This window comes from Rhinoderma darwinii, chromosome 5, assembly GCF_050947455.1.
Source record: "Rhinoderma darwinii isolate aRhiDar2 chromosome 5, aRhiDar2.hap1, whole genome shotgun sequence".
Taxonomy (NCBI): Eukaryota; Metazoa; Chordata; class Amphibia; order Anura; family Rhinodermatidae; genus Rhinoderma; species Rhinoderma darwinii.
The window spans coordinates 320,586,349-320,608,446 of record NC_134691.1 but is presented as its reverse complement, the minus strand read 5'-3'; the positions used below and the strand labels follow the sequence as shown (position 1 = coordinate 320,608,446).

General features: G+C 42.6%; 1 protein-coding gene across 1 annotated transcript in view; it reads right to left on the bottom strand.

Annotated features, from left to right (window-relative positions):
- The window catches only part of DNAJC1 (DnaJ heat shock protein family (Hsp40) member C1), a 109,529-nt gene extending 87,660 nt beyond the window's left edge, over window positions 1–21,869 (bottom strand). The window contains exon 1 of the mRNA XM_075828730.1: window positions 21,563–21,869. Coding sequence (XP_075684845.1) covers window positions 21,563–21,715 — 153 coding nt within the window. The 5' untranslated portion in view covers window positions 21,716–21,869. The remainder of the gene's footprint in view (window positions 1–21,562) is intronic.
- Between the last annotated feature and the right edge of the window lie 229 nt (window positions 21,870–22,098).

Here is a 22,098-nt window from a genome sequence, read left to right as displayed (position 1 = left end):
TTAAGGCGATCGCTTGGTAAACGTGGACATTTCACGAATCTGGCTTACTTGTATTTCATAATATATCATACATGTTGTCCCTGCTGGAACATCTCCACAAATATCACGGATACTTAGTTAATTTAGAGGGTTAGAAATGAAGTGAATAGTAATTTTGTTTTGTGCCGACATCAAAAAGAGTAACTTTATATAATAACTGTCAAAGTATATGGAAGTTAGTGTTTAAAAATGCAGCAAAAATTATGTTGGGGAAAGAAGGGTAAAAATAAATGTAAAAAAAAATTACACTTTAATTATGAAACATTGGCCGAGTTGTTCCAGGTTTCTGTCAAGAAGAATGTTTAGATATAATTTCTCTCCATTTTTTATTTAACCCCTTCCCCCTGCTTGCATTCTGGGCCCTAATGACCAAGCCATTTTTTAAGTTTTTCCATCGTCACATTCGAAGAGCTATAACTATTTTATTGTTCCGCCAATGCAGTTGTATGAGGGCTTGTTTTTTGCGGGACGACTTGTAGTTTTTATTGGTACCATTTGAGAGTAGATGCGAGTTTTTGATCACTTTTTATCAAATTTTTTTTAAGTCATGATTAACCGAAAACAGCAATTTTTCCATTGTTTTTTATTTTATTTTTTACAGCGTTCACCGTGCGGGTTAAATAATGTAACAGCTTTATAGTTGGGGTCGTTACGGACGCGGCGATACCAAATATGCGTAACCTTTTTGCTTTATTGTGTTTTTTTTAAAATAATAAAGCAGTTTGTAAGGGGAAAAAGTGGGTTTTTAATTTTTTTTTTATTAACTTTATTCAACTTTTTTTTTTTTAACTTGTCCTACTAGGGGACTTTCATATGCGATCATCCGATCGCTATTATAATACACTGCAATACTTCTGTATTGCAGTGTATTACTGCCTGTCCGTTTAAAACGGACAGGCATCTGCTAGGACATGCCTCTGGCATGATCTAGCAGGCATTCATTACAGGCAGACCTGGGGGCCTTTATTAGGCCCCCGGCTGCCATCGCAGACACAGACACTCGGCAATCGTATCGCCGGGTGTCGGTAGAGGAGAGAGGGAGCGCCCTCCCTCTCTCCATAACCACTCAGATGCGGTGCACGCTATTGTACACCGCATCTGAGGGGTTAAACGGGTGAGATCGATACTTATATCGATCTCACACGGCAATGAAGGGACGCCCCCAGCCCTCAGCTGCTTCTGGCAGCTCAGAGCAGGGAAATTTGACGCTCCCTGCTCCGTTTACTTTATTCTAATGCAGCGCCGTGGAATAGCGGCGCTGTAGAATAAAGCCCATTAATGACCGCCGTGAAAAGGCTAATCGGCGGTCATTAAGGGGTTAAACACAGAACACAACAACAAGACATTATATAAACTAATATACTAATTACAATTAGCTGGAGACTTGGGCTACATTCAGACGAGCGTATCAGATTCACCTGTGTGAAAAACGCGCGTGAATCTGGTCCGTTATGCATCGAGTGCTTTGCGAGTGGCATACGTTATTCACGCACTCGCAAAGCACATCTTTTTTTAATTATTATTTTCAATTGAATTGATGCGCAAATCACGCATCCTCGTGCAGTGCGTAGTTTTCACGCACCCGTCGACTTCAATGGGCGATAGATGCGTGAAAAACGCACCAATATAGGACATGCAGTGAGTTTTACGAAAACGGACACACGCTGCGTGAAAACTCCTACATGTGTGAATGGCCCCATTGAAAACAATGGGTCTGTGTGCTGTGCGTGATTTTCACGCACAGCACACGGACAAGTTTTACGCTCGTCTGAACGAGCCCTTAGAGATAGAGTATCTGCCACATACAACGGTAAACCAGTTCCATTTTTAATAAATATCAGGAAAACTCTTCACCTTCGGACAACCCCTGAGCAGCAGTCAGACGCACAGCTTATTGATGGGGAAAGTATCTGCGCAATATACGAATGCCCAAATCCACTAGAACAGGAAGATTGTAAAGATCGGTTTATATGCAAAGATGACTTGTGACCCAAACATTAAAAAAGACTTCAGTCTCATGGCCATATAAAAGGCTTCTATAGGGCTCTACTATATCTCCATATGCCTCCAATTTCATCACCACCAGGACAATAAGACCTCATGTTCACAAGTACATTACAATTTCATACGGAGGCCCATAGAGATTTATTTTTATTAAAAGATTCGTAGTATTTATGAGAAAAATAAATTGTTCATGTTTAATCAGATGGAGTATTAGGAAGGTATTCTCCTCTAATAGACATGACTTCTAGAGGAGAATATGGTGTTGTACGAGGGCACCATACAGGGGATCCATACACAACACCTTGTCATGTACATAAGGCCCGGCTGTAGAACGACAGAAACCAAATTAGTTTTATTGACAATGGCGGCTATTATAGGCAACTGAAATCAAATCGCCTAGATAGATCACAAAAGCAGCAAATAGACCCACACGTCGGCGCCCTGCGCATGCTGCAGATTTTGTTGCGGAAATTTCTGCGACTGAAAACCAGTTCCATTAATCTGAAGGTTGTTGTTTCTACGGCAATTACTGTCCGGAAATTCCATAGCTTATTATAGTATCAGAAATTGCATGAGATTTAAACAAAAGTCATCCACTCTGCGGAATACCCAGCAGAGAACACGTATGGAAGTGGACTGCACTCAACCTGCAGTATGTCAATTTCTCACGCGAAAACGCTGCAGAATTTCCGCACCGAAAATCCAGACGTAAAGTCTGCAGTGCTTAACACTGTGTGAACATACACGTAGATTGACAACCAACGTAACAGGAACACTCATGCCCATAAGGATTAACAAGAGCCCCCCAAGAACTGGTACATTGAACAGGCCTAACCCACAGGGACAGGAAATAAACCAGATGGTATTCGGCAGACGATCGGTGCAAGGTGTACGTCCATACAGTAATTACCGGAGCCAGTCCAGTGAAAGCATTGGAGATGGAAGGTACATTAGCTTTGATGGAAGTTGCCTGCCGTCATTTATCAGAAATGGTTCTCAAGTGTCCCCAATAATGCACGCATCGGAGGACCTCACAAAGAACGTCTCTTTACCAATTCAGAAAGGGAAGAATAACCTGCAGATTTGAAAGCACATGTGGAGCTTGTTCCCGGTTATAATGTATCAGTCTGTTAAAAAGGAGTCAATAAATTATACAGCTACCGAAATTGTGCAGACCGCAGAGGCAGCCATTGTTTACATTAAATGGAGACACAGCTAGAAGACGTGTCTTCAGGCCATCAATTAAATAACTTGCCCGTCCTAGAGTTAAACGAATTACAGATTAACTTGTCTATGATAGAAGACGGAGGGCAAAACCAGGATAAAACAATGCACGTGAAAAAGCAGACACACACGGACATTGTCCAGAAGGGGGGAACCCTAGCGCTAGATGCTAAACTACAAAACATCCACGTTCTCTAGACAGAATTTATTATTATATATATATATATATATATATATATATATATATATATATATATATATATATATATAGAGTAAATTAATGCTACACACACATATACATTATATATATTAAAATAATAATACTACACAGATACATATCTATAATATATATACAGTCCTGCAAATACATGAACACCGCACTCCACAATAGCAGAAAATCAGGCCATGTGCTCGTCACCCGGGGATGAATCAATTCCCCCTTTTTTTTTTAATAGAAAAAAGCATAGAACACAGAGACGGCACCAGGACTTCAAGTCAGATGAAAAGCAAAGTGGATTTATTCACCTCAGAAAAAACAGCAACGTTTCGGTTCAACAGGAACCTTTCTCAAGCCATGACTTGAGAAAGGTTCCTGTTGAACCGAAACGGTGTTAAATCCACTTTGCTTTTCATCTGACCTGAAGTCCTGGTGCCATCTCTGTGTTCTATGCCTTTTTCTATAATATATATATATATATGTGTGTGTAGTATTATACTATATACATATATATAGTAATAATACTAATACTAATAATAATACGAGATGGAGAGATGGAGATAGTCAGAGGTCTTAGGCCTCATGCACACGACCGTAGTGTTTTTCTGGTCCGCAAATTCCAGGACCGTGTTCCGTGAAATGTCCTACGCAGTTCATCCGTATGTAATCCGCAGTTCATCCGTATGTAATCCGCAAAATGCGGATAAAAAAAAAAAAACTAGGTAAAACAGGATGACGACAGAACTCATTCCCGGTCGTCGCCTAGCAACACCGCAAACTGCGGTTGACACACGGAGGGATACTCGCATTTTCAACGGGCCCATTGACTTCTATGGGCATGTCCGCATCGAATTTGCGGGCCGTAATAAGACATGTCCTGAGTTTGTGCGGCACGGATTTGCGGACATGCGGGGACCCGTGAAAACACGGATAGTGTGTATGGGCCCATAGAAATTAATGGGTCCGCAATTCTCCCATGGATTTTCGGGGGAATTGCGGACGCAAAAACACGTTCGTGTGAATGGGGCCTAAGTCATGATGAAAACCGATTCTTTTTTTTTTTTTATAATGCATCTTAATCAGAAATTGAATTATAAATCTATTCTTGTTAAAAAAGAAAAAGAAAAAAAAAATCCTTCCCTAAGTACCTTTTTTTTTTTTTTTTAATGGCCAGGCTGGCATCTAATGCGCACGCGCTGATATGCACGTCCACGATTATAAGGACATCCCCTCTTTAGGACAGAGAGGATATCATTGCGCATGCGCGGCCACCGCTATCTGAAAACAGCGGCGGCTGGATCCCTAGACAACGGGCAATAAACAAAGAGGGATGGACAGCGACATGGAGCACGGATAGCGTGAACTACATATTTTTCATGATGAAAGGTATTTGCAAAAATTATTAACTTTAACAGGTTGAGCTTAATCGCTGCATTTATGAAGATGGGAATAACCCTTTAATTAGTACAAAATGGCGCACGTACACGTCATATACAGATTTCCCTCTTATTTTTTATTTTTTTATACTCAACACTTTCTGGTTTATAAAGGTGGTAACAAATTGCAGAGACGCCATAAAGAGCGTGAAACATTTTCTACAGTCAGCCAGCTATGCTAGATAAGAGCTGGTGAACAACGTAGAAGGGTTTACCTGAAAGGTGGAACGCTGCACGACGAGAATGTACAATGCGACATTACATTCATTCTGTGACAGCTCGGTTATTATATACCAAGTATATGCATCAGAACAAAATACCCCCAGTGTCCTCCTTGTCTAGAAATTTGCAAGCGTTGCACGTTAGACTATATTCACACATAGCATATTGGTGCAGCTTTCATGTTGCTTTGTTAGGCCTAAGGCTACATTCACACGAACGTAGCCCACCTCGGACTTGAAAAACTGCGTCCAGATGTTACACAAACATAAATGAGATCTGCCACAATTACTTACACCAGCACGTTTCCACGATTCAGGCAGCGGTGACTGATACTCCAGCCACGCTCATATGTGGGGCACTCTGCCTGTAAAAAAAACATCTTTCTGATCATCAATGGGGTCCCAGGAGTCAGACCTTCACCATAGAAACATTTAGGCGGGATTCACACGACAGGGTTTCCCGGCCGGGTGCCGGCCGTTCATAAATCGGCCGGCACCCGGCTGCATTAGGAATAATAGACCCCTAATGGGGCTATTCACATGACCGATTTTTTGATGGCCGGGAAAACCGGCCGTCAAAAAATGGGACATGCCCTATTTTCGGCCGGGTGCCCGGCCCCCATAGAAGTCTATGGGGCCGGGTAATACCCGGCCATCACCGGAATGTGTCCCGAGTGATGGCCGGGTCTACCGTCGCTCGCGCACTCTCTCTCTCCTCCTCCTCACAGTGCAGAGTGCATGTGAGGAGGAGGGTCTTTTTTTGCTCCCTGTACGAGTCGGAATCCCCAATCCCCGGCCGGGGATTGGGGATTCCGCTACAGGAGAAGTGCGTGACTGCACTGTCCATATATGGACACAGCGAAGTCACGCACTTCTGCAGCGGAATCCCCGACTCTATGGCCGGGGATTCCGCTACAGGAGAAGTCAGTGACTACACTGTCCATATATGGACATTGAAGTCAGCGACTTCTCCTGGAAGGGGGGGGGGATGGGTGCAGGGGGCAGGGTGGCATCACCTACCAGGGGGCTGGATGGCATCACCTACCAGGGGGCTGGATGGCATCACCTACCAGGGGGCTGGATGGCATCACCTACCAGGGGGCTGGATGGCATCACCTACCAGGGGGCTGGATGGCATCACCTACCAGGGGGCTGGATGGCATCACCTACCAGGGGGCTGGATGGCATCACCTACCAGGGGGCTGGATGGCATCACCTACCAGGGGGCTGGATGGCATCACCTACCAGGGGGCTGGATGGCATCACCTACCAGGGGGCTGGATGGCATTACCTACCAGGGGGGCTGGATGGCATTACCTACCAGGGGGGCTGTGGCATTATCTATAAAGGGCTGTGTGTGGCAACAAATGTAAATTAAATTCATCCGATTTTAAAACCGACAGGGAAAAAAAGACGGATGCAAATCGGGTCCAAATCGGCCGGTAAAAACGTCAACTCGGCCCGGAATGGAACGGATGCAAACCGGCCGGGAAAATCGGCAAAAAACGGCCGATTTTCCCGGCCGACACTCGGACCCTGTCGTGTGAATGAGGCCTTATGGTCTATCCTAAAGATAGGCCCTCAATGTTTAAAGGGTTTGGCAGCCGGGGAGGCGGTCATGTGGGTAAATCACATGATCACCATCTTGAGAGCTACGGATGGGATCACTGCCGCCATCGGTGATGTGGTATCAGGGTTTTGGGTTCTTTCAAGCATGCCAGCCCCGATTCCTACGTCACTCCATCGGTGTACTTGCTAGTGTAGGAGAGAGAGCAGAGGGGAGGAATACTGAGGACACCAAAGCATTATAGAAGAAAAAAAATTAGTATATTGTGAAGTCCCCTAGTAGGACCAAAGAAAATTATTAAATAAAGTTAGAAAAAGGGCTAAAAAAATAAAAAATAAAAATTTAAAAAAAGTTGTTTTATTATGCAAAAGTGTAAGACATTTATGGGTATCGCTGGAATTGCAACAGCCCATATAATAAAGTCCTCAATTATTTATACTCGACGGTGAACAGTGTACAAAAGAACAAACACACAGCCGAATTATTATTTGTTTCTATTTCCCCAAAAAAAGTTATAAAAGTTAATCAATAATAGTTCTAATAGTTAATCAGAATGGTTACATCACGAAATTGGACATATCCTGTAAAAGCCCTTATTTGGCTACATTGACAGAAAAATAAAAACAGTTCTGGCTCTTGGGATGTGGTAGCATAAAAACTATTTTTTTTTCCCATTAAAACGTGCTATTTTTGTACAAAAGTAGTAAAACAAAAAAAAAAAAACTGCACATATTTGGTATTGCCATAATCGTACCAACCCATAGAATAAAAGTTGCATGTTATTTACCCAGCACAGGTTTGCATATTTGCAAGTTATATGCACCCAAAATGATGCAGTTGAAAAATCTAACTAATCACGCAAAAAAAACAAGCCCTCCTACAGCAGCATCGGCTTAAAAAAAAAACAACAACTTAGGGCCCATTCACACAAACGTGAATAACGTCCGTGTGCTGCGCATGGAAATCATAAACTAGTGACAGACATGCTGATTTCAGTGGTCTGTCACTTATGTGCGAATGTTATGTCATCTTGGAGAACTTACATTTTAAGCGTTGCCGCTTTCTCAATGCGCTGTGAGTAGATATTCATAAGCAGCGGCGCCCCCTCTGCCCAGCCGCCGCTGATTGACAACATTCTCCCTATACACAGTAAGGCCTGATTCACACGAACGTGTTAAACGTCCGTGGGACAACCGTTGAAACAGCCGCCGTCCCACGGACCTATGTAATTCAATGTGGCCGTTCACACAGCCGTTGTTTCAAGGGACCGTGTGAAGGGTCCGTGCGAAAACAGGACATGTCCGTTCTTTTCGCGCATCTCTCCATAGACTCAACTATGGTGGATGCGTCAGATCGTGTCCTGCAGCGCTGAACACGGATGCACCTCAGACGTGAAAAACTGCAGTTTTTGACGTCCGAGATGCGCAGCGTTGGTGTGAATCAGGCCTAATAGAGAGAGGGCAGCAGAAAGTTGCTTACAGGTCGCATTTAAATGTGTTTAAACAGCGGCTATATTAGAAACTTATGGGTATGTTCTAGGGTTGTCACGATACCAAAATTTGGACTTCGATACGATACTTTGTTTAGTATAGTGATTCTACGCTAAAATGATACTTTTCCAACAATAAAAATGTCCGATGTGAGGCACGAGGTATTATGAATTTTGAACCTCCATGTGCCTCACATTAATAGTAATTAACCCCATCATGTTCCTCAGTCATAATGGACAACACTGGGTTAATGTGTGAGGTACATGATGGGGTTAATTACTATTAATGTGAGGCACATGGAGGTTCAAAATTCATAATACCTCGTGCCCAACAGTAATAAGTGAAAGAAAGCAGTGTTTATTTTATTTTCTAACAGCAAAAACATCATAAATGACGCTATAAATTTGTTATTACGGTCGCGACGATAGCGAATGTGTATATTTTATGTATTGAGACTTATTTTAATGTTTATTGTAAAAAAAATTGTCTTTTTCTAATTTAACACGATTTATTTTTAACTTTTTTTTTTAAACTTTAATGTACTGGTATATATATATAAAAATAAATTAGTGCAACTTTCTAAATTATTAAAAATTAGTTTTACCTTTTGAGATACAGCTGCTTTACATTCTCTATACAGAGCAGCTGTATCGTTCGCTATGACCTGAATCCGTCAGTCCATCGGACCCGACTGGTTCAGTGTCTCTAAGGGTATGTTCACACGGCCTATTTACGGACGTAAATCGGGCGTTTTTGCCCCGAATTACGCCCGAAAATAGCGCCTCAATAGCGCTGACAAACATCTGCCCATTGAAAGCAATGGGCAGACGTTTGTCTGTTCACACGAGGCGTATATTTACGCGCCGCTGTCAAATGACGGCGCGTAAATAGACGCCCGCGTAGAAGAAGTGACCTGTCACTTCTTTGGCCGTAATTGGAGCCGCTATTCATTGACTCCAATGAATAGCAGCGCTAATTACGGCCGTAATTGACGCGGCGTTCAAGCGCCTGCACATGCCGGTACGGCTGAAATTACGGGGATGTTTTCAGGCTGAAACATCCCCGTAATTTCAGCCGTTACGGACCCCCGCCGTGTGAACATACCCTAAGGACGGATTCACACGACCGTGAATTGCGTCCGTGCGGTTTTCAATACAGACAGTCCGTGCTTTTTGCGCAGCGTTTGTCCGATGCATAAAAAGCGCGACATGTTCAATATCTCGCCGTATTTCGCGCATCACGCACCCATTGAAGTCAATGGGTGCGTGAAAACCACGCAGGTCGCACAGAAGCACTTCCGTGGGACGCGCGTGATTCGCGCAACAGCTGTCAAAAGGATGAATGTAAACAGAAAAGCACCACGTGCTTTTCTGTTTACAAACATCCAAATGGCGTGTCATAATGATGGCGGCTGCGCGAAAAGCACATATGATGCTGCCTCACAGAGCAGGTAAGTGGCTTTTGCGCAGGCAAAACGCAGCGTTTTGCGTGTGCAGAAACGCCACGTTCGTCTGAATCAGCCCTTACACGCAGGTTTTCACCTGTAATCTATCACATCTAAGTTCCGAAATGGATAACTGGTGGATCCTGCGTGATTGAACGAGTCCCGTGGACCTGACGGGAGCAGGATTTAGCGAAAGATACAGCTGAGGTATATAGAAAATACAAAGCAGCTGTATCTGAAAAAGTAAAAATTATTTTTAATAAAAGCTATTTAGTAAGTTGCACTAATCACACTGACTGCCCTTTTTTTTATAGAAAAAAAAAAAAAAAGCCCTCCAAAGGTTTACATAGCCATAGATATAAAGTGTCATAAATCCATTGAATGGATTTCTTGATTACCAGGTGACATTGTTGGCTGCGATTGGATCTAAAATACATTAACACTAAGGGCTCATTCAGAGGAGCGTGTTCCTCGTCCGTTGAAACAACGCAAAGCACGCGGATGCCAATAGGCAACGCACAAGAAATGTAGGAAAACGCAGTTTTTTTTACGTGCGTAAATTGGACACGCTCGTCTGAATAAAGCCTTAATCTCAAGAGACTATAACACTTTCTCCACAAACTCCGGTGTTACAAAAAAACAAAAACACAGGACAAAACTGTCGTTATGATCAACTACAACATACAAAGCGTCAGACGTCCCGCGAAAAATAAACAAAATCTTCCCATTCTAAAAGCAGATAAAGCGCGTCAATCCAGCAACATCCATCTTTCCATGTAACCCTTTCATGCCACTTGAACGCATATTACTGTCTATAAGGCCGGATTCACACGAGCGCGTGCGTTTTGCGAGCGCAAAAAAACACAGCGTTTTGCGCGCGCAAAAGGTCCATAACAGCTCCGTGTGTCAGCAGCATATGATGCGTGGTTTTCGCGCAGCCAGCATCATTATGACACTCTGTATGTTTGTAAACAGAAAAGCACGTGGTGCTTTTCGCTTTTCATTCATAGTTTTGACTACTGTAGCACGCATCATGCGCAGCACACAGAAGTGCGTCTGTGTGCCATGCGTGGTTTTCACGCACCCATTAACTTCAATGGGTGCGTGATGCGCGAAAAACGGGCAAATATAGGACATGTCGTGAGTTTTACGCAGCAGACACACGCTGCGTGAAAATCACGGACAGTCTGAACGGCCCCATTCATTAACATAGGTCCGTGCGACGTGCGTAAAAATCACGCTCGTAGCACGGACGTATTACACATTCGTCTGAATAAGCCCTAACAGCGGGAATAGCACATTGAATGGTGTATAAAGGATGGTGATGTCCAGGATATCTGTACTGCCTTTAGGCCCCACGACCGTAATGGTCATCCGTAATTACAGATGTAATCGCAAACCCATTCACTTCTAAAGGCCACAGACACTTTTCCATATATTTACGGATGTGTGTCCAGGCCATAGAAATGATCCGCAAATTATAGAACATGTCCTATTCTTGTCTGCCATTGCGGCACGGACACGCCCATAGAAGTCTACGGGCACTTCCGCAATTGCGGACAGCTACGGATGTGTATCGGTAGCCATTTGATCTGTATTTGCAGACAGTAAAAACCTTTACGGTCGTGTGCACGAGGCCTTACATGGAAGAACGTTCGGAAGATAAAGGTAAGACAGCGGCGTTGTGCTCATCCCGCTGCAAATATGGAGAGATGAATCAGTGCAGCAGTATAGGAGGCAGGTATTTTTGGTCGTTGCATGCCTATTTCCTGGCTTTGAAGAAAAAAATATCTAACCCTCGATCACAGTCAAATATAGGAAATGTGGCCACGGCAGCATCCAGTGGTGAACATGCATCACTGGTGTGGAAAGAAGGCGCCCAATAGGCCGAAGTCTCCTAAACCTTTGCCAGAAAACCAATTCTCCCGATCCGGTTGTGATTTAAACAACTGGATCAGGAAAACTGGCCTAGACTGGGATTATGGGTGGTTGAGGTCCCGTGCCCTATGCACCCTCCTTATAATCTGGCCCAGCTTTTACATGTGGTATGAAACAACCGGAACATGCCTATTATCTTGCTGATTTACAAGGACAAAGTTATTTCCTGTACTTTTTTCCGGCAGCTCATGAACACCGCTGCTTGCGACAGACACGCAACCGTGGTAAAGAAGTTGTCGGCACCATGAATCTCCTGAACGGCAGAGCCTAGTATAACTTTGGGGGTTTGATGCGTTTTTTGCATGTTTATTTAGTGCGGCCAGATGTTGCATTAAAGTTTATAGTAAAATATCAAATGCACTACACACAACTGCGTTTTGGTTTGTGGCCATTGGCGTTTTTTTTATTTCCAAATGCAACGTGCTCTGGGTATGGCGTTTTTTCCTATAGGTTTCTCTAGAGGACTAAAAACCCGCCATAAAAAAAAAAAGCACCTACAAAATTACACCATACGAAAAACGCCACTAAAAACGCCATGTTACATTTTAATATCGGTAGCGTTTTTAGAAGCTTTTTTTAGTGCAGTTTAAATGGTCAGACATTTTGTGTGTGTGAAGGAGGCCTTAAAGGGGTTGTCCACTTTCTGAAAACTGATGACCTATCCATCGGATAGGTCATCAGTATATGATCGGTGCGTGTCAGACATCCGGACCCCGCACCCCACAAATTTTTGACAACCCAACATTTAAATCCTAAATGGCTCTGCCTTACCACCAGAAGTATCTAGAAACTTTTCTTTTATTCAAATTTGTACAGTCCCCATTGCTTTTACGGTAAAGTCCTGCAGAAAATAGGACTGGTGGCCGGTATGTGTTTATCTTATAAATACATGTGGTTTTTGCAATGGAGCTTCTTGCCACATGACTACATGTAAATATAACTTTGGGTACATACATCCTCTTGCAGAATTATATGCAGACACTATACATATTATAGACAAGGACGTCTGCCTCTTTCCCATGCAATGACATCTGCACCCGGTCCGGACTGCTGCTTATGAGGCAACTTTGGTAAACATACAGCACGCCTATACGCTAAGTAAGGCCCAGTGAATGTCCAGCAAAGACATCAATTCGTTTTATTACCCAATATTGATTTTCCATGCGTTTTGAGAGTTACCACACTAAGTATCACTACTACAGCGGAGACATGAATTAAGAACTTTGGAAATCGTATTCAATGGGGAACAGCTCAGAATAGATTTAGAAGCCGGATGGCAATAACTAAAAGCAGCAGAAGTGACTAAAACAAATTATTTCAGCTTTACTATATAAATTAGAAAGACATTTAGGAAGTCACATCCGCAATAGCAAAAGGATAGACGTGAAAAAGTGCAGCTTAAAGTTTGGTCAAACTACAATTAGGTATTACATGGAATATCTCCTGTATTTAATTTTAGTAATTCAGTCAGTAGAAGAGAAATAATGTATTCTGTTTTTTAAATGTCGCAGCTATTTTTTTATTTTTAAAAATTATCCTAAGGGCGGCCATATTAAAGGTACGTACACACTACATTCATGGTCTGTATAGACCGTGCAGCAGGGAGTGGGTGCTTTATGGCAGTTGCAATGGATGGGAGTAAATGGACAGAAATGTGTCAAATTATTAGTGTCTGCAGAAAGTGATGGAGTACTTCCCCTCTCCCAGAGATTGACAGGGGAGATGTATACAGAGCATTACCTGTGTGTATAGTGTTGTTATTCTGCCACATCACGGCCTCCAGTAGTACAATAGAGCTTTCATTAAATACGCTGCCCTCTAATGATGACGTTACTCTGCTCATTCTCTCCCAGTCTATACTGCAACGCTAACAAGTGAGCTACAGCAAACTGAAAGTGTCAGCCTATTGTGCGCTCTAGTGGTAAGTGTGAAAACTGGAATATTTGAAAGTTTTTTGTTTTTTTATATGGATAGTTAAAATAAAAAAAATTTAAAAACAAATAAAAATGTAACGTCAGTTTCTGACAATACATTCCCTTTAAAGAGGTTGTCCAGTCTTATGCAAAAAAAAAAAAAAACAACAAAAAAGGACCTCTAAAGGGCTTGTCCACACGTAGCGGAATTGCTGCATTTTTTGCAGGAGAATACAGTAGCAGCAAAGTGGGTAAGATTGAACAAATGTCATCCACACGCTGCGTAAATACGGAGCAGAAAAAAACGCTCAGAAATGGACCTGCGGTGTGGAATTTTATTCCGCAACATGTCAACTGTATTTGCGTAATCGCTGCATATTTGCTGCGGGTTTTCCCCATTTAATTCAATAGGGAGGTAAAACAACAAATGGCAGTTGTTGCATTTTTTGCAGGCGGGTTCGCATTGATTCCACCGCAAAAAAAAAACAACTCTGAAAAAAATCTATACTTACAGACGTCATCCCAGGAGGCCGGTCTGGATGACATCAGAGCGCTGGCCTCCTTGGATGACTCTCCATCCCATGTAATCACCGCTGCAGCCAATCACAGGCTGCAGCGGTGTCCTGGGATGAAATGTCATCCAAGGAGGCCGGCATGCTAGCAGTTTTCCGCAGCGGACATTCCAAGCAGAAAACTGCACCACAGTTTGGTGCGGGTTTTTCGTACGGAAGTCCCTGTGGCGCACAGGGCGGATACGATGCGTGCTTTTACACAGCGTATCCACCCCGTGTGAACACGGCCTAAAAAGATCATACTATAAAAACGACAAAATAATCACATAAAAAAAAATTAACAAACATCACAACCCAAAAGAACTTTAACCCCTTCAACCCTGAGCCTGTTTTGGCCTTAATGACTATGCAGATTTTTCAAATCTGACATGCTGAGGTATGCCCTATCAACTGCATGCGTACAATCAGTACACAAGCTCAAAAATCAAAATGAAAAATCCCTTTATGGGATTAAAAAAAAAAGTTACGTTAATAAAAAAAAAAAGTTGTTCGAAAATAGTTAAAAAAATAAAAAAATACACAGAAACATTTTTTTACAACAAATAAACTATTCAATATATAAGTTCCAAAAAATGAAATAATATACGCATATTAGGTATCGCCACATCCGTAACAATTTGTACAATATATAACGTTATTTATGATGATCGGTGTAAAAAAGTAAAATAAAGAAAACTTCCGCGAAACTGCTTTTTTTTTTTCCAACATTTTTGCCAAAATAAAAATTTAGAAATTAAACGATAATGTAAATGTACCAAAAAAATGGTACCTACATAAAGTACAACTCGTCCCGCAAAAAAAAAAGTCTCATACAACCACGTCGGATAAAAAATGAAAAAGTTATGTGCGCTGGGATGCAAAGAGGGAAATATAAAAAAATTGTTCGGTCCTCAATGCCAAAATTGGCCGTGTCCTTAAGGGGTTAAAGTACTTTATCTAGATTTAAGTTGTGTTATTTTCTGAATTATGTTCAGATCAGTGTATAATGAAAAGCTATGAACCATTCTAAGTACTTTATAAGTACTTTGTGTTTCAACTTTTCCCATATTAAAGATCTCTGCTTGCGGTCAGAGTACGTAAAGATTCTTGTTTACATTCAAAGGCTTAGGGTATGTTCACATGGCTTATTTTTGGCCGTTCTTCGCGCCGTAAATGGCTGAGAAATTGGAAGCAGAACGCCTCCAAACATCTGCCCATTGATTTCAATGGGAAAACGGCTTTCTGTTCCGACGGTCCGTTTTGAAAAACGGCCGCGAAAAAGAAGTGCAGGTCACTTCTTGGGACGTTTTTGGAGCCGTTTTTCATAGACTATTGAAAACCGCTGCAAAAAGGGCCGTAAAAAAACACATTGAAAAACGCAGCGAAAATCACGATTGGCTTAAAAAAACTTCTAAAAATCAGGAGCTATTTTCCCTTGAAAACAGCTCTGTATTTTAAGACGTTTTTGAGTTTGCGTGTGAACATACCCTAAGAATGCAACCTAAACTTGTCCTGCTTTCACACAGCACATCAGTCTAGCCTGCACCCTGGGCTAGCAGTTCTTGTCTACACGGATACATTGTAAGGGTATGTTCACACGCAGTAGCAAAATATGTCTGAAAATATAGAGCTTTTTTCAGGCGAAAACAGCTCCTGATTTTCAGATGTTTTTGTAACTACTCAAGTTTTTCGCGCCGTATTTTACGGACATTATTGGAGCGGTTTTTCAATGGAGTCAATGAAAAACGGCTCCAAAAACGTCCCAAGAAGTGACATGCACTTCTTTTTCGTGGGCGTCTTTTTACGCGCCGTATTTTGACAGCGACGCGTAAAATAACACCTCGTGGGAACAGAACACCGTAAATCCCATTGCAAGCACTGGGCAGATATTTGTAGGCGTAATGGAGCCATTTTTTCTAGTGTAATTCGAGGCGTAAAATGCCCGAATTATGTCTGAAAAAAGTGTGTGTGAACATACCCTAACTGTAGGGATGTCAGCAGGTCTCTTTTCTCTGAACATAATGATGTTTCCATTTACCAGCAGTAGATATCATGAAAGCATCAATGAACTGAAAGAAAAAGTGAAAGTTGCAGAACAATAAATAAGCTTTATTTGTATAAGACAGGAAAGCCCCTTTAACCCCTTCCCATCGCAGCCATTTTTCAGATTTACATTTTTCCTCCACGCCTTCCAAAAGCCATAACTTTTTTTTTTTTTCCGTCGACATAGTCCTATGAGGTCTTGATTTTTGCAGGACGAGTTGTAGTTTTTCACGGCACAATTTATTGTACCATATAATGTACTGGGAAATGGGAAAAAATATATTTGTGGAGTAGAAAAATGTCACACAGCAGATAGTGATATAGCTATATCGCTATGAGCAGCCACATACACACACTATAACATTACTGCAGTGTCCTGACAATGAATATACATTATCTCCAGCCAGGACATGATGTCTATTCAGAATCCTGACCACTTCGCTAATACAATCCGCACACTACAGCACAGCAAGCGTAATCTTGTTTGAAATGACAGTTTACAGCGTAATCTCGCGAGACTTGCTTGCTGTGCTGTAGTGTCGGGATTGTGTTAGCAAAGTGTCAGGATTCTGAATACAAATCCTGTCCTGGCTGGAGGTAATATATATTCATTGTCATGACACATGCGTAGCGTTATAGTGTGTTTATGTGACTGCAAATAGCGATATAGCTATATCGCTATCTGCTGTGTAAATGAATGGAGAGAAGTGCATGACGCTGATTGGTCACTGATTGGTCAGCGTCATACACTCCTCTGTACAACGCCCACTTGGCGAAAAAGTAAAACACGCCCAGTTGTTTATTGAGAAAGTCATTAGCATAAAGCTAATATAGGTCAAAACTCCGTCAAAAATGATTGTTTTTCTAAATAAAAAACACTGCTGTGATCTACATTACAGCGCCGACCACATCATGTACAAGATAGGGCATAACGTGGTGACAGAGACGCTTTAACTTTATTCTGCAGGTCAATACGATTACGGCAATACCAAATTCAGATTTCATTTTCTACTTTTACAAGGAAAAAATTAACTGTAAAAAATAAAATGTAGTTTTTGTTGCCAAATTCTGAGAACCATAACTTATTTTTCCGTTGATTGAGCGGCATGAGAGCATATTTTTTGCGGGACAAGCTGTAGTTTTTAATGGTACCATTTTGGGGTACATGCGAGGTTTTGATCAATTTTTATTCCATTTTTTTGTGTCGATACAAGGTGACCATAAAACAGCGGCATACACCGTGCGGGTTAAATAACGATATATTGTAATAGTTCAGACTTTTACGGACGCAGCGATAACAATTGTTGTTGTTTTTTTACAATGTTTTAGGGGAAAATGAGAAACGTGGGCTTTTTTGAATTTTTCATAATTTTTTTTTTTTTGTACATAAAAAAAACAAACTTTATTTAAAGAGGATCTGTCACTTGCCCAAAAAACTACAGTTGAAATCTCAGTTAGACTGCAGGCGCCTCACAGATTCTGCTGCCTTTTATTTTTTTCTTTTAGCCCACACCATTCCGGAGATATTGGGAATGTAAGTTCTGGTGTCCGATATGCAAATGAGGCCTTTGACCATCAAGTGGGCGGTTACCTCTTATCAAGTATGAGGTGTTACCCGCCCACTTGACAGTCAAAGGCCTCATTTGCATATCGGACACCAGAACTAACAGCCCCGATATCTCAGGAACGGTGTGGGCTAAAAGAAAAAAAAAGAAAAGGCAGCAGAATCTGTGAGGCGCCTGCAATCTAATAGATGTCAGCGGCAGTATTTTGGGCAGGTGACAGGTTCTCTAACTAAACCTTACTGTTTTTATTAGTCCCCCTAGGGGACTTGAACCAGCGATTTGTATTGCAGTATATAGTCTTTCTGACAGGCTTCTATTAACTCCTTAACGCCGAAGGACGGTTGCCTGTCAGTTTTACACTGACAGGCAATAATGCTTTGGTATACTAAGTATACCAAAGCATTATATATGCGATCGGCACATCGCATAGTGAAGTGTCCTGGTGGGACAAAAAAAAAAATGTAAAACAGTTAAATAAAGTTTGTGAAAAAGAAATAAAAATAATTACAGTCAAAGTCAAATAAAACTACTTTTTTGGCCCAAAAAGTGGTTTTATTTAGTAAAACGGTCAAAACAAAATCACACACACACATATATGGTATCCCCGCGTTCGTAACAACTTGACCAATAAAATGAACATATTAATTAAACTGCCGGATGAACGGCGTCCAAAGAAAACGCAAAAAACAACGTCAAAATTCTCTCTTTTCTACCATTCCCCCCATAAAAAATAAAATAAAAGTTAATCTATAAGTCCTATGTACCCCAAAATAGTACTAATAAAAACTACACATTCGCCCGCAAAAATCAAGCCCACATACGGCCACATCGACGGAAAAATAAAAACGTTACGGCTCTTGGAACGCGGCGATGCAAAAACAAGTAATTTTTTTCTAAAAGGGTTTTTATTGTGCAAACGTAGAAAAAACATATAAAACCTTTACATATTTGGTATCCCCGTAATCGTGCCGACCCACAGAATAAAGTTAACATGTTATTTACGCTGCATAGTAAACGGCGTAAACTTATAACGTGAAAATCAATGCTGGAATAGCTGCTTATTTTCAATTCTCTCCTAAAATAAAGTTAATAAAAGTTAATCAATATGTTATAAGCATCTAAAAATGGTACAATTACAAAATACAACTCGTCCCGCAAAAAACAAGCCCTTATACGGCTATGTCGACGGAATAAAAAAAGAGTTACGACTCTTGGAATGCGACCGTGAAAAAACAAAAAATAATCCTTGGTCATTAACGTGCAAAATGGCCCGGTCATTAAGGGGTTAAGGACCTCAACAGAGTGGCTACAAAGATTGTCTCTCTCTGTGGAGGACCCAGCGTGCTCATGCATTGCACAAGCAGTCCACTGAGTTCAAAAGGCACTGTGTAATGCTTTATTTCTCCTGTGGTGGCGCTGCAGGGAAATTGAACACCGGATTCCATCACAGGTTACAATTGATAGCAGGGAGTCCTTGCAATGGGACAATCCGTGATCAGCTTATTTTTGAAGGACCTTTCTAACAAATAGGATTGTAAAAAATGGACAACCCTTTTAAATGTTCAGAATTTTTACATAAAATTAAAGGGGCAATCCCTTTCCGTAAATAAGAAATTTGAGAGAAATTTATTGTCAGGGCAGCTAAGAAAAAAAAAAAAAAGGCTCTTAGGCCCCATGCACACGACTGTATTTTTGTCCACCCGTAAATACTGGCGTAAATACGGGTCCTTGGTCACACGTATTCGACCAGTATTGCACCAGTATTTACGGGCACGTTTTTGGCTGCAAAATTGCACTGCACTAATTGGCAGCCCCTTCTCTCTATCAGTGCAGGATAGAGAGAAGGGACAGTCCTTTCCGTAATAAAAGTAAAAGAAATTCAGACTTACCCGGCCGTTGCCTTGGCGACGCGTCCCTCTCTTGACATCCAGTCCGACCTCCCTGGATGACGCGGCAGTCCATGTGACCGCTGCAGTCATCACATGGGCTGTAACGTCATCCCAGGAGGCCGGACTGGAGCAAGAAGCAGGGAGTTCTGGGTAAGTATGAACTTCTATTTTTTTTTTTACAGCTTTATCTATATTGTGATCGGTAGCCACTGTCCAGGGTGCTGAAACAGTTACTGCCGATCGTTTAACTCTTTCAGCACCCTGGACAGTGACTATACACTGACGTCGCCTAGCAACGCTCCCGTAATTACGGGTGCACACACGTAGTCACCCGTAATTACGGGAGCCCCATAGACTTCTATGGGCTGCCCGTGCCGTAATTACGGCCTGAAATAGGACATGTTCTATCTTTTTTAACGGCACGGGCACCTTCCCGCAAACATACGGGGAGGTACCCGTGGCCAATAGAAGTCTATGGGCCCGTAATTACGGGAGTTTTTACGGTCGTGTGCATGGGGCCTTACACTGGAGAATTTGGCGCAATCAAACATCAAATCTGGGGGGGGCAGAGCAAAATGACAGAACCCTTGCACAACGGTGACAAATGAAATCAACGGTGATGCAAATGGAAACCTATGGTTTCCCTTTTTTCCCCTGACTGAAAGCTCAGACGGAACCCATGAAGTCGAGACCTGACGCAGATGTGAACGAAGCCGAACGTATACATTCTCCGTAGGTTGTGACGGATGCCTCAGTCTCTGTTCACACAGTTTTTGCACATATGTTTCAACTGCGTTTTTCGCCCGCAGCCATTGAATGTAACGCAAGGATCGGGAGCGAAAAACGCTCAGAAATGAATGCAACAGGACTTTTCTGCCTCCCATTGATTCAATGCGAGGTCAGAGGCGGAAACCACGGCAAGAAAGAACATGCTGTTTTTTTTCCTCAGGACTGGCCAAAAGCCATTTGTGAAAAAAATTACTGCCTCCCATCTAAATCAATGGGGGGGGGGGGCGATTTCGGAAATTTTTTGGCACTGATTCAGATGCAATTTCCGAGTCAAAATCAGCACCAAAAACCCTTGTGTGAACTGACCCATAGTGGCAACCATCACCCATAGACTATTATGGTACCTGAACAGATAAGTCATGAACTCTCATGACGAATACATTAAACGGATCTCATAATAGCCTATGGGTGATGGAAAGCACTGGGACGCATTCAGCACCCATAGAGGTTAACAAAACGTATACCGTGAAGTATACGTTTTCTTATGGGATTCCGTTAAATGGAACGGCGTAGTTTAGTACGGTACTCCCTGCTTAACAAAAAAAAGCCAGACGGCCACTCTTTTGGCCTCCATCAGGTTATTACAGCGCTATAGACATGTTTAGCGAGTACATCGGGAGCTTTCGCAAAATGTACTTTTTTCTGTTATGCCCAAAATGATCCTTCAAAGAGCATTTCAACCCGAAACACAAACATGGGGGTATATCAGTAAATCGTAAGTTACAGACGTGACCAAGGTTCATACAGGTTTTTTGTTTTTTTTAACTTCTACTGAAACTATTCATTTTCGCAAGTAACAGGATCTGCCGCCATATTGGTTGCCATTTTGAGCAGCAATTGCACAGGGTGACGGAGAGCCGCTGTTGTCACCCAATGCATGGACTGTTTGTAGTCATTTACAAGTGACACTATGGCAGCAGATCCTGTGGTCACTCATGAAACATGGCCGCCACAAGTAGGCAAAAACAATCCGCTACCTGCGCAAGTAGAAAAAGAAACTTATTATTGGACTTTGTAAACGGCTTTGGTTTTATATACAATTTATACGTTTTAGGTAGGACTACGCTTTATCTCAATTGGTTTGATGCGACCGTCGCAGCGGTTATCAGTACCTGCGCGGATTATCGGTCCTGTCACCTCCAGGTGTGGGACTACTGGGGACACCACAATATGCAGCAACAATGTATCAGTCATTCATAGCAGAGCTGCCCATCACCCACAGGCTCAGTTACCTGCTCCACCCCTAGGAACTGGTAGAAGTTTTGCTGAATCTCCTCCACTAAGTCGAATAGCTCCAGATCCCCGTTGTCCCAGGCTGAGGCGGGGAACAGCTGCCAGCAGCACAGGAGCAGCAGAAGGCGGCAGCGAGCCCCGGGTAGCCACATCCTGCAGCACGATACACACAGGCCGGGCAGCCGCGATGTCCTCCCCCCTCTTCACAGTAGACGTGGCCGCCAGGCCCGGCTAAACCGCTGCTACAAGTTCAGCTGCAGGAGCTCAGCGTGGGGGGCGGGGCTGACAACGTCAGAGGAGTCATGGAGAGCCGGCATGACGCATCAACGCCTGGCAGCTGTGATGACGTACTGGTCACATGGTATGGGCCGGCCACGTGACTCTAGTTCCCGTCTTTGTACGGCCTGCGGGATGATGCTGCGTAACGTCTGTGAGAAAAACCCGGGAGGACGGGTGCGATGTGTAGGGGGAAAAGCCGAGGAGAACGGGAGTGATGTGACGGGGAAAGTGTAGGGGAAAAGCCGAGGAGAACGGG